At 33.0% G+C, this 17,736-nt stretch overlaps 1 protein-coding gene across 1 annotated transcript; it reads right to left on the bottom strand.

The window, feature by feature from the left end:
* Window positions 1–6: 6 nt before the first annotated feature.
* Window positions 7–17,631, bottom strand: LOC106172399 (tropomodulin-1). Its single transcript, XM_013553084.2, has 10 exons — window positions 17,506–17,631; window positions 6,867–7,011; window positions 5,963–6,119; window positions 5,075–5,191; window positions 4,661–4,744; window positions 3,015–3,145; window positions 2,645–2,752; window positions 2,356–2,499; window positions 1,743–1,890; window positions 7–1,528 (listed from the first exon to the last, which is right to left on the bottom strand). Exons 2-10 carry the CDS (start codon window positions 6,984–6,986, stop codon window positions 1,491–1,493), a joined length of 1,047 nt encoding a protein of 348 aa, XP_013408538.1. The 5' UTR covers window positions 6,987–7,011; window positions 17,506–17,631; the 3' UTR covers window positions 7–1,490.
* Window positions 17,632–17,736: the final 105 nt, after the last annotated feature.

Below are 17,736 nucleotides of genomic sequence, written 5' to 3'. Positions count from 1 at the left end.
AGAGAATACATTTCTAGAGCATTTATTTCAAAATTCTTGACACTTTTGCAGAAACACAAGGCAGTAGATGAGCACACTATTGGCTTTAAATTTCTGGAAATGAGTTTTTTGTATTTCTTTCCTGGCAACTATTTTGCATATAAATGTAATTACATATGCTTTTCTTTAAAACACCCCAATACAATACAATAAAATTGTATGAACTGTCACAATGAGATCATGAGTGCATGATAAAGTGCTTAATCACCCTTACTTTTGACTAGTTTAAAAAGAAACTGTGAGAGTACCCTTAGAGGTCTCAATTGTGTTGGGTGAGCTGAATGGCAGCAATGGGATGTGCTTAGATGACCTTCTAGCAGGATTTCAATCATTAAGAAAGTTTTGTGACACACTCAAAGGAAAAGATACAATTCAAGTAATAGGATCAATTATACTGAACTACACATGACAGAAACTGGTTTAAATTGAGCTTTTTAAAAACAACTTGTGGATAATTAAGATCTTTTCACACTTTCTTGCACATCAATGATCTTAGTCATTAATAATATTTACAATTACATGCATGATAACATATGAATAAAACATAATTGTTGGAAAATGTTCTACAACAGATTTGCCTCCAGTTGCATACTTTATAAACTCTGGTAAACAACTGCTGCCAGATTCGACATCAATACTTGTGCTACATATGGCACTACATTATGCTGGTAAGTCATAAGAGTAGCACAAAGACCTTTATATAAACAAATGAAATTGTTGTATGGACTGCAACCTCATCAAAATACTACCAGAAGCTTGATGTATTTCGCATGATTCTGTAAATCATCTCTTCAACCTTAATACAAGATACTAAAATTCTTAATATGAGATGCTGAAATTCTAGCTTTCAGAGTTTCACTATCCTGCTTTGTCTTTCTTTATGCCAAGTTCAAAAGATGTTCATGAACCCTTCTTATGTTACCCACTGTACTGCTTACTTGACCCAGTTGGTCTACATAAAAAAAGTAAGCAATGAAAGCATAGATAGTTCTACAGAAGAAAAGTACAAAAAGCTCATAGAAAATATGTACAATGTGAAGCTTCAGCACTACTTAAATGCACTCTGACTTCATTCGCACCTATGTTCAAAAACAGTCAGCCTACATATAATATTCACAGCACCTTGAATTATTTTCCTCTTGAAAAGCAGAAGCATTATTCCCAATTCTACCTCGTTGACTTGTATCCAAATTTTCTTTGGAGCTTCCATTAATCCATAGTTCTTTGTACATTTTCTATCCATGTTCAGGTCCAGGTACCATTCTGGCATACCAGGCAGGGAGGGTAAAAGTTCCTCCATACATGTATATTATATATATATATCTTATTGGCCAATATATTATGGATTTTCTGCCACTGTTCACACTGAGGTATAAAGCACTGATGGGCAGAGACGAGGCACAGACAGTCATCAGCTACACGCAAAGTCCAACATAATTACTACACATGGTTTATTTTTTTTCCTTGTCACCAACCCTCTCCAAACGATCTGTAAAATAGTAATAATAAAAAAGTATACAATATGAATTCAAGAAAAAATCAAAATGGGTAATGTAAGTAGAAACAGCAATTCTATAGTTCAACCAGTTGACTGAGAATTTTACATAAAAAAAGTGTGACATCAACTTAACTTTTACTGCATTTAACTTCTTAAATCAAAAGCCTGTGATTAACATTACTTATGCTTCAAAGAAGCTACTCACATTTATCAAGGTTTTTCTCTATTTTTTCTGAGATCCTTATTCTTGCGTTGGCAAATTCTAAGGTCATTCCCAGCTTTATCAGTGTATCATTGCTCTCTATCAATTTGGCAACTTCCATTTCTACCTTACACCCTAGGACTTGTGGTTTCTACAGAAAGAAATATAAAACAATACAATCAATGTTCTACTACAGAAACCCCACAATATAAAACTTAAAATCATGTAGAAAAAAGCAAACATATTTTCATTCATTGTAAAAAGTTTTACATGCCATAAACTGTATTAAATCTCGAGTGGAAATCAACCATCCAGCTTCTTATGTTGTATAAACTTTAATCTCAATGGCTTGATTTGTTTTGTTATCATTCTGAAACTGGCATTTCTTCTTTTTAAGATGTCAATTCTGCAGTTAAATTAAAAATGATGCTTCATCAAAAGTGAGAGCACAAATCTCCCATTTTACTTTGAGTCAATCTTTTCTTAAAGAAAATCAATCTTATGTAGTCAACTATCTTATCTATTTTAGTAGTCTATGCTAAGCTAAACACTCTGAAGTTAGGAAGTTAGGCTGAAGTTAGCACATCTCTTATTGTGTATTAAGCCAACTGCCTACCTGGTTTTCCACTCTAAACTCCAGCAGTGTCTGGGGTTGGTTGATTGCCTCAATAATTTCCACAATTACTGGTCCAGAAATAAAATTGGACTCTATATTCAGTGTCTTCAGTGTTTTGTTTTCTTTCATTGCTTCTGCTAGTTCCTGAAATGTAAATATAAAAATAAATAAATAACACATAGGCAATATCAAACTTCAGATAGACTTGCTAGTATTGTTTTCAATATATAATGTAATGCTATGTGCAATATTTTTGAAAGAAAAAGATTTAGGCACAAAAACCACTTACCCTTCCTACTTTATCTGAAGCAGCTGTGTTTGCCATATGAAAGTGTTCTAGATTTGTGTTGGTTTTCAAAGCCTGAGCAAATTCACAAAGCCTCTCAATGGAGATGTTCTGAAAAATAAGACCAATCTCAAATTAATTTTTTGTGTTAGCTCACCTAACTACAATTCTTAATGTAAACCCCAGGTAAATACAACAATGAATGGCACTTTTTAACAGGAGAAAAAATCAGTTTGGTACTGAAATTATATATGTATAGGTTTTACATAAATAACCTGATATGACTTTACTCGAATGAAAATTGCACTACATATATAAATTGTCTTTCCTCTTCATTGGCTTTCAATACAAAATAATTTTCTGATAAAAGTACCTTTATGTTGTTTAAATTCAACTCTTTCAACTTCGGATCATTGCTCTTAATTTGTTGTAGTGCTTCGTCAACATCAGTGTCATTTGGGGGCTCATCTTCAACCTTCTTCAACAACTGTGCTTTGGCCATCCCTTTGAAGAGAAAGATGGCAAAACGTGTCTCAAACATAGATTGAACAAGGAAATCAAGCATAATTGCTATAAGGAAAAAACCAAAGATTGTTTAAGTACTTCTCTATCAACAAATTTGACTCACTTTCAAGGAGTAGTTCATATTATAAAAAAACTTTTTTAGAAAAGAAGACAAAGCATTTATCCTAAATTACATTTGGAAACCACAAAGAAAAGAAAATCTTCTGTGACTTTTCACACTTAAATGGTCACAATGGCAGTCTGAATCTCCTACACTGACAGTTCTGACCAATTCATCATTACAATTATCTTTTCTCCATTTAAGTCCTATTTCAAAACTTTCAAATAAATATTTATGTAAAATATGAGGAAAGTGCATGTCTAAACAGCTAATGCCTTAGCAGAAATTCACATGACTGCATTTCTCTCAATAATTACATCTTTACAAGAAAATATTTTTGTGAAGACAGTCACAAAAGAGAGGGCAGTGCCATCACTTTATGGCATGACAGTTTATGAGTAGTAGTTTTTAAATTAAAATCCTTTTTTTCAACCCAAATTTCTGGGAAATAATCACCAGCCAGCATATACAATGGCATGATGAATCAAATTAGCTTGAAAGTTCTTGACTATTATAAACAATTTTATCTCCTTTTTAATGCTGACACCTGGCATAGCAATATACCAGAAAGATAAAAGGCAATATATCATTTGATATGAAGATAGCACACAATTTCCCAAATGTGTAACTCCTGCTGACCTAAAGTGTACATGATTACTCACTTTTCTACACAGTCAAGGGCACAAAAGAAATTAAGATAGAAAGATTTCAATGATCTTACTGAAGATACCACATAATTCAACTTGATCACCATGTTTTAGAGGTTAATAATTTGCTGAACATCAATCTGATAAAAATGTGGTCATGTCCCTGAAGTTTAAGCTTTGTTTCACTGGATAATAACTATTAAATGAGCTTCCTGATACTATTTCATGTTAAATGAAATGAAAATGATGAGAGGTATTAGTAATGACAATGATATTAAAAACTGTTCAGCATTTTTTTCTCTAAAAAGGATATTTTTAATTAATTGTTTTAATCAATATTTAATTTGGTGAAAATATTTACTGAAGTGATCCAAACATCCGACTTGTTCAGATTTGCTAGATGAAAAATGTTCATATTTGAGAGAAGAGTGTCTTTTATCAACACTTGTATATCATTGAAAACAAAAGACCCTGCTTTAGCTCATATCAAATATATAAAATGAGCTATAATATCAACCAGAGGCAACACTCATCAACAAGGAGTATGCGAAATCCATTCTTGCCTTGAATGTGTGTCCATCCCATTCACCTTGGGTCTTCCAGAAGACTGTTAGAATTTTTAAGTTTACATTGATGGGCATCTAAATTTTCTGCGGCTGATAGTCAAAAATGGAGGATGGATCAACAAAGATGGACTGTCAGTAAATATCTCTGGATCCACCCCTTCATATGGTATCTATTAGTTACCTGAAAAGCCACCCTCTACTTTCCTGTCCTCCATGGATGCTGTGTACTGTACCTGGTTCAGGAGACTGTGGAAGCCCAACACAGCTGTAAAATGCAAGTGTAAAATACAGTACATCATGCACAGAATGTTAAATATACTTGATATTATATCCATTTTATTCAAGACTAAGCCCATACAGTGTCCGTGTATTTCCTTCTGCACTCATATTTTATAATCACCATTTTGTTGTTGTTAATACTAAGAGTAAAATAAACTTGATATAAAGTCAAATTATATTTTAAAAAACAAACATTTTAAATGCCCCAAAAGACTTTGCAATCTTTTTCAGAAACATTTCACATTTCCCAATTTTAACTTAAATTGAATTTGTTTCATGTCAAAAAATCTTGTTAAATATAACACCAAGAATCTACCTGCTAAATCAACTAATTCTTCCTCTGTGGCACTGCGCAGAATATCATCAAATTCTGTTTCTATTTCATCGTTGGGGTCTATCTTTTTGGGTTCTTCCTTGGGCACATATACTTTGCCTGAAAAAAAAGCAATTCATATTCCTTAGAAATAAAACTTGTTAACAACTAAAACCAAAATTAACAGAACTGACAACTAATATTTCAAAGGTTAAGTCGTAATCCAAACTTCATATCTATTTTTTAAATTTTATTGCCAATATATAAAACAGTTTTGCATTAGTCACTGTCTACTTTCTATCCAAATACATTATAAAGATTAACAAACTTTTATATGATGTCACCATTTCTCATGACATCTTTTCACATCTTTTTTTTTTCCTGTTTCACTTTGGCAAAAAATCTGCTGTAGGTATAATGCAGAAACACTTGTTATGGATCACAATGTAACCCACAGGTATTTTTACACATTGTCACAATGAAAAGTATGCTCTTTTTCCTTAAAGCCTCGAACTTTGACTGATAACCTGGTACTCAAAAAGGCCATTCCCCACCAGCACGAATCAAGAAACTACCTTAGGAAAATAAAAGTTAACTTTTATGTTCACAAACATTCTGCCTAAAGCACAAACATTCTGCCTCCGGCACATTAGGCCTAATGACTTTTCAAAGTTACAGTGGCTTCTGTACCAAAGTTCTCACATTATCATAACATACAATTCTTCTCAAGAGAAATATCCCCTTTCTTCAGATGTCATATATTTGATCATGCCTATATCTCCACTACTTCAATCACTTATCATTATCATCTTGATGATGTTATCAATTTTTTGTTTTTGTATTTCTTTTAATACATTTTACTTTGGAAAAAATTATTTGACAACAACTTACCTCTAGTTTCTTTCACATATGGCTTATTCTGTTCCCAGTCTTTCTCCTCCTTGGCTTTCTTTTCCAAGAAGTCTAAGAGTTGCTGCCTCTTGAATGGCCCTGTAGGGGCTTTGGTAGTCTGGTCTTTACACCGCTGAGATGGAGGTAGCAATGAGTTCTAGAAAACAAATTAAAACATCTTGGCAAAGCTATACAGCAACATATTTCTATAATTTTAATATCAAGTATCAAATAACTACCACTTGCAGAGTCTAAGCTCACTAATTTTGTAGCACTGTAGAAAGTTGGGAGAGTGGGGGCAGCTATTTAGAAGACATGGGTTTTAAGCTGAAGTCACATCCCACAACAATCAATAAGAAAGAAGGCTTTGAAAAACCTTAATGCTGACACCTTTGTATAAAGCTTTCCCCTGCAATTTTAAAACTTTTGAGGTCAGTAGTCTCACATTTATCAGTAAAAGACAACCCTCAGTCCAAACACATGAAACGTAAATGGTACAGCAGTTACTGATTCACCTGCACTTTTAGTTCTTAAAAGAAAAATAGTGCAATATTACAAGCTACTGCAGTGCATAAGTCATAAATTAAATGACCTTTGAGGGTATTAAGGAGGGAAAAAACAGCTGCAGTACTAAAACTGCTAGGCTTTTCTTTCCAAATATTATGAGTCCTCAATTTTGATCACCTCATTTTATTACTAAAATGTCTCTTGTCTTACTGTCTTTAATGTTTTATTAAATTGTCTTTCTAAAGTTTTTTATATATCAAAAATGCCTAGTAGGGAATCATTATCCATAGTCTACAAAAATGTGTGTGTGAAATAAGCTCATTATAATTATGTATAGTACAGAATTATCTTCACTAAAATTACTTTAAAAATGACACATCAAACAAAAAATATTTACATCAGGGTCAATATCATTGTTGAGTTCCTCCAACTCTTCAGGGGTCAACTTTTCTAGGAGTTCATCTATATCCAAGTCTTCATACTGCTTCAAATCTTTACCAAACAGTTTGGACGACATTATGTTCCTTTGTGTAAGTCACCTTCTGAAAAAAACACAAAGAAACAAATTAATATACAGTTAATTATATAAGATCATTATTTTGTTTCAAACACCACCAATAAAAGAAAACAAAAGCATACAAATACCTATGATATCACTCAATTTTTCTTCTCTTGCTATGACTGATCAAACATTTTTTAAAAATATTTCATCATTTTTGGCTTTTCTGACCAAAAATGTTGACGTTCTGTCAAATAATGAAGAATACCAAAAACAAATGCGTACCACTTAGTGTGCGCAAGTTTCGAAGGAAAGTGAAATCTTTAATACACCTATTAAGTACATATGCCAAGAACAGATGATTAATGATAATGCACATTCAGGGCCATAATATATGCTGTCTTTTGTTTCAGTCTTTATCTCGTATCTTGGGTGTACAATTTTTACAACAAAAGAATCCTGCGGTGCATACAGTATTATAATTAAGGTTAGTTATAGACAAGGCTGTCAAAAATATTGCAATTCAATGAAGATAACTTTTGTTTACTAGTCTTCTCTGAGAAGGGCCATGATAAAGTTATCAGGGAAAAGACTGTATTAACAACATTAAATCATGCAAATATCCACTTTATACAACAATGTCCACATAGTAGGTCGCATTGAAACATATATTGTGTTACAGGAAATTCCTAATATCAAAGTAAATCTTACAAAAAAAAATGATACGAAACTTTTGAATGGAAAAGCATGCACACACAGATTTTGGTAGTTTACAACTTAATGACAGTAACAATGCAGAATAATACCTGCATTTTATTCAAGAAGTCTCATCACCCCAGCATTATCTACATAGTAGTTTACCTGTATATACATGATTATCACATTAAGGCTTCGTTCACATGCAATGTCTATTTTCTATTTTCTATTTTCGGTATGTCTTATGATCACGGTCTGTGCACTGAATATCCCGCCGCGTAATTACTGGCAGCGCGAGCCAGTTACTTATAGTAACTTATAGTAACTGGCTCACGCTGCCAGTAATTACGCCGCGGGATATTCAGTGCACAGACCGTGATCATAAGACATACCGAAAATAGAAAATAGAAAATAGAAAATAGACATTGCATGTGAACGAAGCCTAAGTCCAGGCAAAATTCCCTTGGCCTAAGATACTTAACTTCGAAACCACAACAATGCCACTCTTCTTCCATAGCAACATTCACAAACATTTTAATAATGTGAGAATTATATGAATTATCTATGACACATTAACTTTGAAAACAGATACCAATGTCCCTATAACTGCCATTTCATTAACTCAACAATAAACCTTTTTTTAATGCTGAAAGTGAAGACCATAAAATTAATTTTCTTGTTTGTCTGATATCCAGATGACATAGTCAAATATCAGATAAAGCAAATAAACCCATCAACCCTGTATCAAAACATCATTATTGTCACTCTAAGTATTCTCAGATATCCTTTGCTCAGGTAAGCTTGTTATCTTGTTAACAGATTCACTTTGCCAGGTACTGGTAGACAGCTCATATTTCACTCTGTCCCATACTGCAAGGACACAGTGTAACAACATCAAATTACCTTCACAGGAAGTCATTCACATTGATCAAAGTTGTTACACATTTGTTCTGTCACTGAGCCAAAGTAATTGTATTCATGCAACAAAAAGAAGTATATAGTGGATTATGTATGAGTATATCTGTTGTTATCAAGCAATCAAATTATGACTGATTACAATTCAGTAGATCTTACAGTACCAAAGTGCATCTATGTTCTGTCAAACTTCAATCTGGTGTAGTATATTTGGAATTTAAAAGATGAAAAAGAAGAGGGGCAGGATAACTTGGCTTCATGTCTATGAAAACAAACTGTAAATCTTTTGCTTTGTCACAAGTGACATATAACAGTGACATCTAAAATTTTTCTTCTTAGGTCTCACAGCCACTAGTGCCACTTTGCAAGATGGTATTTCCTTTTAAATTGAATGACTTAACATTAAAACTGCATGAAAAATGTTAAAAGTACACGCAATGCACTGGTACAATTTCAGATCCACATACCAAACCAACTACCAACTTAATTGACCACATTGTGACAATGTGTTCAAGTATAGTATCCACAGCCTGTCTTAAGTCTCTCTTACTCACCCACACACATGCACATTGTTCTTCTGTGCCATCTTTGGATGGTCTCTCTCTCTCTCTCTCTCTCACACACACATTTGCATATTGTCCTGCTGTGTTAATATCAAACTTACCATAAAATACTTTATTTATGCAATTGTGTTACTTACTAATTTGTGTAACACAGTAGTTGTCTATGTCCAATGATTATAACTTAAAGGTATAGTATATATATCAATAAAGCAATTTGAATCCTTTGCACTTATAAAGAGTGAAAGATCCATCCAATTTAAACCAAAAACTTGCATACAACAAAATACCTTACCTTTTTTTTCAGTGGAATCAACATTCAACAGCTACAGAAAAAGGGCATGTATTCCACACCCATGTAGAACTATATACTCTGTGGCTAACAATCATTCAAACTGATGTAAATACCTTTGGCTTTATTCCATTTTCACCCACCCAAGAACTGACCTTGCAAGACAATTAACTTTGTTTACAAAAACAGTTAACCACATTAACAGTTGATTGCAACATATGCTATTTATTATTTGTATCATGAATCCTAAGGAAATTGAAGAACAGAGTCCATACAGTTATGAATAATGTTCAGACTATGGGTAATTAGTATTGAATTGAAAGTGAACCCTTTCAATGGGTACCTGCACTACAGGCACTGACGCAAAGCATCCAAGTGCTGACTAGCGTCATAAATAACACACTAAAAATACCACATGTTAGCACAGGTATATGCAGTTGTGGTCTCAGTTGTAAATATATTACACAGTTCAATATTAAATCATTTTAAGGGAATTTGCCAAATTATTATGTGAAAAATAGGAATAGGGGTTCATTCTGATCATTTACTACATAAAAAGTTGTTGTTCACAATGGAAAAAGATACAAAAATCCGTAAAGTCTATAGTTACTAAAACTGTAAATTATGGTTGTATGTGTTGGGCTGTTTCAAAAAGACCATGGCATCAGAAGAGCATATTTTGACAAAAATTTTAATTTTCCAATTTATAAAATTAATGCAATCTGTTGTAAATAAATCCAAAATTATTTTACCTCTTAAAAATGAAAACTATCATGTACTATATTCATGAATTTCATGTTATACAATGACAAGCATAAAGTTGAATTTATTTCTTAAACCCTCTTCTCACTTCAGCACACACACACTTGTTAAACTGTTAACAGATATGTGTGTAAAGAACCAATTACATATAACAGACACCTGACACCACTGTCATTTGGGGATTGATATCCAGGATTACTTCGATTAAGCACAAAGGAAAACAAACCATTGCCTAACCATAACTCACCATGCTAGCTCAATACTACTTCATGTCTGTCTGTCCTTAGAAATATGTGAATTTATGAAAAATATACAGTTTTATAGTTCTGTTTTTAGACTTAAAAATGAGCTTAAAAAATGTAAGTATGTGGTCCATTTTGCAGATCCTGCGAAAATTGTACAAAACATTACTTTTTCATTTGAAATAATGTTAGCTAAACAAATACAGATGTATAAAGAACTTATCCACTTTCATAAAATGATTACCAGTACATAAGTTACAAAACATCTATTACTTTCATCTAGTTCTATAGTAAAAATATTGAAACAGACCCTTGATCTCTATCCACATCTCCCCCTGAACAATAAAGAACATAAACAGGATCATTTCAACATAAAACCTCACAACAAACAATCAACAAATCTTAAGCAGTACTCTTCCACCATTAAGAACCAAATGTAAACATCAAAACTCCCATTTCACCTTCCACACATTCCTGAAGGGATTGTAGATTCATTGTGCCTCACTCTATTACCAAATTTTTCTGAGTGAAGGGGGCTTGTGCATTTCAAGTATGAAAATATATCAGTAAAACATGAGAAATGGGCCAAGAAAGCTTACCAACAGCTTAAAATATTTCCTTTTACCTTTGGAATATGAGAAACATGTAAATCTTATCCCTGAATATTGACTGATCTGTCATTGAGTGAGTTGAAAAAATATTTTTGGTGATTTGGAAAACCTTTTTCTCTAACTGAATGAAGTAAAAACTTCAGCAGATAGGCCAAACGAGTTTCGTACTTCTCTGCTGTAATAATAACTACACTAAGATACATCCAACTAGCACCCAAGACCATACACTACCTCAAATTTGGTCTGAAAATAATTACCCCTTACTGAGATCTACCTATAAAAGAAGCAATCATATCCAGTTTCAAATCCCTGTGCATACAGCTGAGCAGGTAAAATGGGTTACTTTCATCAGCTGGACTGAGATATCTTCAGTAAGTTTCCAGATGGAAAAATGGTTTGTCTTTTGCTTGTTTGCTTCCTTATTTTTATTCACCCTAAATTTTCAAACGCTTTTTTTTTTCACATCAAAAAAGAGCGATTGGTGGGGGGGGGGGAGAGAAAGAGATCAAAAGATACATTTCCTTATCTCACCTTGGTACTTTTTAACATTTTGAATCAACTGTGATTAACTTAACATTTCAGGGACATTTATTGATAAATTTCACATAAACTTGGCACTATTCTCAAGTGCAGTCCACTGACCCATACTAAAAAAGGGATCAAGTACAACAGTTTGACCATGGACTGGTTTTATAACACAAAGTGCTTTGTAAACTATGCTGTGGGGCTGCACTGGTCAAATTTCAATGAGACAAATTTTGAAGGATGGGATCCATGCTTCAGTGATTATTACATGCAATATGTTAAATAAATAATATTGATATCTTATAAAGAAAATAAAAACCATTAGTTATCATATGACTGGTACAGCAAATGTGGCAAAAACCACAGTAATCATCGAAAACAAGGCAGCAAAGCTGTCAAATGTACAGACAAAAAACAGAAAATAAAGATGCAAAATAGGTCATTTTGCCAATTTTGATGCAATAATAAATAATGCTTATAATAGCACTGTTAGTCAACACTGAATTTTAATCATGCACAACAGGTAACATGGTCAATAACAGGAGCTGACCCAGAGATATTTTCTGACAGTATTCCAAAGTATCTTTGTTGATCCATCCTCTATTTTGATGATCTTCCAAAAGAAAAAAAAATAAATATCAGTCAATATAAACTTAAAAATCTGAACGTCTTCCGGAAGCTGACCCTGAAGATGGTCTCAACCCATCCCTTCAATAAGATTACAGTATCAGGACCATGAGAGACCAAAGTCACATGATGAAAGTCTCAATATTTGAAAAATGATGACAGTGCATTAAATAATATTACATAATGTTTGAAAACATAAATAACATACAACTGCTTATGTGGAAATACAGAAAATGTGCAGAGCTTCAGGCGGTTAAATATCACAAATGCAAGTGTTTGAGAAAAAAGTTATTAAGGAAAATAAACAAAACTAGAAAAGCACTCCGAGAGTGCAGACCTCTGCCCAGGCAGCAATTGTTGATTATATATATATATATATATATATATATATATATATATAAATTACCTGCATAATTTACCTCCATAATTATCACTGCTTCCTTATTATTAATCTAGCAGAGAGCTTAACCTTTGGGAGTTTACAGGGAGATATCAACAAGTGTGCTTTATGTAATCTCATTTAATGGCCTATAAATAATCAATTAGGCAAATTACTTTATAACTCAGAGCTTAGCTAAGTGATACCCAAGGAAAATTTACAGACTGACCCTCTCAAAGACCCTTCAGGCCCATAAGTCACATCTTAAGAAAAGCACAAAACAATAATGCACAAAATAGGAGACTACCAATTCTGATGAAATGATACATTATGTTTTACTGCAAAGTCAACATCATATTTTAATTATGCACAGCAGGTAACACCGACCAAAGTAAAAGCATAAGGCTTCAGGCCCATCAGAGTTCAAGTTTATACTTAGAAAGTGCCAGAATAAAAAAATGAAAATTTCACACAAAATTGCATAAATTCAATAATAAACGATAACCCAATTGACCTAGCTTTCTAATTTTAACTGCATGCCAATCCTAAAAATCATTCTCATAAGTTAAAAATAATAATAAGTAACACAGTTTTCTTTTCATAATGTTTGCAGTAGCAGTGCAAAAAGATTTTTGTCAATTTTGATGTAACATTGCATAATAAATTATAGAATAATTATCACCAATTTTTGATTATTGATTACAAATAGCATGGACATGTAGAAAATTTGATTACCATTCGGCTTCATGTCCATGGGAGCTCCAAGTCCCACAATGAATATGCCAAAAAGTTAATGAATATTTCACTCAAATGTATAACTTCCAGAAAATGAAGCCAATTAGACTGCTTTTCCAACTCAGGCTGCATTTTAGTACAGTGTTTCTTTTTTTAAGGTTTGACAGTCATAAGTAACACGGTTTTCCCATCATGGTCATCATGGCAGCAACACCAAAAATTGTGTTTTCTTCTATTTTGAAGCAACATTACATAATGCTTAACAGCATATATGACCATCAATTTTTATTTAATAGAATATTAGTAACATGGACTTTCAGAAAACATGACAAGCAAAGGTCTTCAGAATCATGGAACTTCAAAGTCACACCTTGAAAATGCCAATAAGTGAAAAATTAAATTTTCACAAAAAACTGTTTAACTGCCAGAAAAATTTACCAAACAGACTGCATTGCCTACTGAAGCTGTATTTTAGCCCTATGTTTCTTGCCTGTAAGTTTGAAAACAGTAAGTGACATGGTTTTTCTTAAATGGTCATCATGGGAGCAGTGCCCAAAATAGGGGTTTCTTCAAATTTTGATGCAATATTACATAATGTTTAACAGCATAATGACCATCAATTTTTAATCATAAAATATTAGTATCATGGATATTCAGAAAATGTGATTAGCAAAGGTCTGCAGGCTCATGAAACTTCAAAGTCACATCTTAAAAATGCCAAAATGTAAACATGACAGCACTGTTCTGAAATGGGTTTATTTCCATTTTTAACATTTTTTTAACATAAAACGAAATAAACAGTTTGTTGCCATTTTTATATGACCAACTAAGAAAATTGATGAGATGGGAAAAATATCAATAGAACAGTGTTTAATGTCCAATTTCCTCCATTCTGAGATTCTGAACATAGTGGATGATTGAATCTGACAAACTGCAATGATGAGTTTATTACCGTTTTTGACACTTTATTTCACAATACACGATAACAAGTTTACCATCATTTTTACACAATCAATTAACAATGTTGTAAAGATGCAGGAAATATCAAACAAACACTTTTACGTATCTTATTAGTTAAATAATGAGACTGTTCACATGCCTAATAATTGAATCTGAGGAAATGTGAAAAAACAGCATAACTTCTAAAATAATGGCCAGATTATGCTGATTTTCCAACTCAACCTGCATTTTAGTAAGACTGACCACTCCTGTAAGTATAATGACAATTGGCCTATCTGTTTTTCTTATATAGTGTTATCAGTGTTGCATATTTGTTGAAAAAAGTGAAAAAATAGCATAACTCCCCTAAAAATGGCTTGATCATGCTGATTTTCGAACTTGATCTGCGGATTATGAATCTTCATCAGTTTTGTAAGTTTGAAGCCAAAAAATAAAGCGGTTTTCCACTTATCGTGTTATCGGTGCTTCATATATGCTGAAAAAAGTAAAAAAAAAACAGCATAACTTCCCTACAAGTCACCCGATCATGCCGATTTTCGAACTTGACCTGCGTATTATAAATATTTATCAGTTCTGTAAGTTTCAAGCCAAAAGCCAAAACGGTTTTCCAGTTATCGTGTTATCGGTGCTGCATATATGCTGAAAAAAGAGAAAAAATAGCCTAAATTCACTAAAAAATGAGCCATTCATGCCGATTTTCGAACTTGACCTGCGTATTATGAATATTTATCAGTTCTGTAAGTTTCAAGCCAAAAAGTAAAATGGTTTTCCACTTATCATGTTATCGGTGCTGCATTTATGCTGAAAAAAGAGAAAAAATAGCCTAAATTCACTAAAAATGACCCAATCACGCTGATTTTCGAACTTGACCTGCGTATTATGAATATTCATCAGTTCTGTAAGTTTCAAGCCAAAAAGTAAAACAGTTTTCCACTTATCGTGTTATCGGTGCTTCATTTATGCTGAAAAAAGTGAAAAAACAGCATAAATTCCCTATAAGTGACCCGATCATGCTGATTTTCGAACTTGACCTGCGTATTATGAATATTCATTAGTTCGGTAAGTTTCAAGCCAAAAGAAAAAACAGTTTTCCACTTATCGTGTTATCGGTAAAAGTGCACGACGGCGACGACGGCGACGACGGCGACGACGGCGACGACAGACGCAGATGATGGCTATATGTACAGACACATCTGTGTCTGTACATAAAAAGCAATTGTGTAATTCAACTTCCTGTCCATTGATAGCTTCTCACTGAAAGCCTGAATTGGTCTCCTGTTTCCATTTGTGTGATATATCATGGTGTTGATTCTTTATATGACCTTGTGAAGGATCAACTGCTTAACATAAAACATCAACACAAACTGACTGATGATACAATGATGGTGGTGTCTTCCCTGTGTTGTAATTTTTATTTACATAAACTGAAAAGATGTTATAAAGGAAATTGGGATATGACATCAGCAGCAGATCTTGAAAAAAATGTCTCCAGTGGAATACTTTAAAAGATATTGCTTTCACAAAAAAGAAAGCTGTTTTGGATAATCCACATGGCAATGAAAATGCACATTGTTACTTCTGCCTAGGGGTTTATGTTTTTCTCTTACCTGGTTTGTTAGTAAACAGCTTAACTCAAAAACTTATAGCTGGATTTTGATAAAATTTTCAGGAAAGGTCAGAAATGGCCATGGGCTGACTTAAAATCGATTAGATATTGGTGGTGATCCATTTAATAATTAACTGACTAATTAATTAATTAAGAAGAAGAACTGAGTTGTTTTGGTGGGGATCTGCCCTCTTTGAATTTTTCTTTTTTTTACTTTGAGAAATTTTTGAAACTGCAATGTCCTGTAAGAACTCAAATTTAGTCAAAAACCCAATTAGACTTTTAAACATTTTCATACATGTAGTCCATCTTTAAGCAAGTATAAATCCAAGAGGTACATAATATATCAATTAGTTTTCACTTGCCAAGAATACACCAAGCTTGCATGTCCCCAGAATTATTGACCCAACATTAGGTACAAGTATAACAGCTTGCTAACACAGTGTCTGTGACTCTGCATACTTATTAGCCTTTGCTCATCCTGAGTTTCAGAATATACTAAAAACTCATACCAATAATAGAGGCAAGTCTCCATGGAGTGATCTCTGGTCATTCAAGGTAGTTGTTGCAAAGCAAGTTTATTTTAAGGAAGGGACAAATTGCATGCAGTTGGCATAGTTTAATCAAGAACTCATATACTATGCTTTATGTAATATCATGAATAACTGATGTTTTAATAATGACAAATAAATAATAGATTCAGTGACATGTCCTTTCATCACAAACATGTACACCTAATTTATTGAATGATTACCATGACCAGGTAACTGGCCAGAATTAATTTATCTACTTACAATGACCAAAGAGCAATGTTATAAACATGATTCTGCATGACTATGAAATTCTATTTTTTTTTTTTTTTTACATCATGTTTTCTGACAGTGAATCCTTTTAAGGGTGAAGGGGGGGGGGGGGAAACTGATTATTTTGACAAGAACAAATATCATTGATTCCTTTGTCCATTTTTTTTTTTTGTAATATTAAAATATGCATAGTTTTTAAAAGCAAAATTCTCAAAGAATAAAGAACAAAGACTAACATACATTTTGTAACATCAATTTCAAAGACCACCCCACAGCAACTAAAACAGCTGCAGATATCTATTTCTCTACGTAACAAAATTTATTATAAAAAAGTTTTCTAGCTGATATAGATATTTATATGTATTTTGAGGATCGGGGACAAGAGTTTATTATATTAAGACTATGATCATGACAATCTACAAGTATATCTTCATATTACATACACAAATATTTTTATGACCCAAATGAATTTAACAGACATATATATTTTAAGTTGGGAGTAAATTGTCAGAAAAAAAGATGAAATGCACAACACCATACCCTCCTCTGAAATATTCATTCCCATGCCCTAGATAGCTGTAAAGCTGAATCTAAACTATGTGAGTCATAACAGTAAATATAATGTTGACTGTGAGACTGACAGACCCAGATACAGTAGGTTGAAATAACATGGTATTTATATTGACCTACATCGTTAACAAATTGATGATCGGTAATTAATATGGCATAAGCACACTTCTAGTAACCATAGTTATAATGTCTTTTTAAAGATTCACCAATCAAGAAGGCAACGTCTCTAAAGCATGAAAAACTTCAGTACCTACCCGGCTAAATTCACTCCACCCTGAAGGACCCCGTCTTAGCATATAAACTTCCGGGAACAGCCGCGAGAATGCGCGAGACTACAAGCGTTCTTTTGACCGAGTCTCCCCCCTCTGCTTGCCCTAAAATGAAGTCTTCGTAAAAAATAAAAAAGTTGAATTAATCAAATATTTCGCTCCAAATAGTATTTTTCTTAAATATCTTCACAAAAAAACTGACGGTTTGTAAAAAAT

Source organism: Lingula anatina, chromosome 2, assembly GCF_051362555.1.
Source record: "Lingula anatina isolate TDL-2025a chromosome 2, LinAna3.0, whole genome shotgun sequence".
In the NCBI taxonomy this organism is placed as follows: Eukaryota; Metazoa; Brachiopoda; class Lingulata; order Lingulida; family Lingulidae; genus Lingula; species Lingula anatina.
Note: the sequence above shows the minus strand (reverse complement) of the source record. Positions and strands in the feature narration are given on the sequence as shown.

Coding starts and splice junctions, on each gene's coding strand:
- LOC106172399 (XM_013553084.2), bottom strand. CDS start 6,986: ATGTCGTCCAAACTGTTTGGTAAAGATTTGAAGCAGTATGAAGACTTG. Junction 1,891..2,355: donor AGTTTAGAGTGGAAAACCAG/GTAGGCAGTTGG, acceptor TTCTTTCTGTAG/AAACCACAAGTCCTAGGGTG. Junction 1,529..1,742: donor AGAGAAAAACCTTGATAAAT/GTGAGTAGCTTC, acceptor ACTATTTTACAG/ATCGTTTGGAGAGGGTTGGT.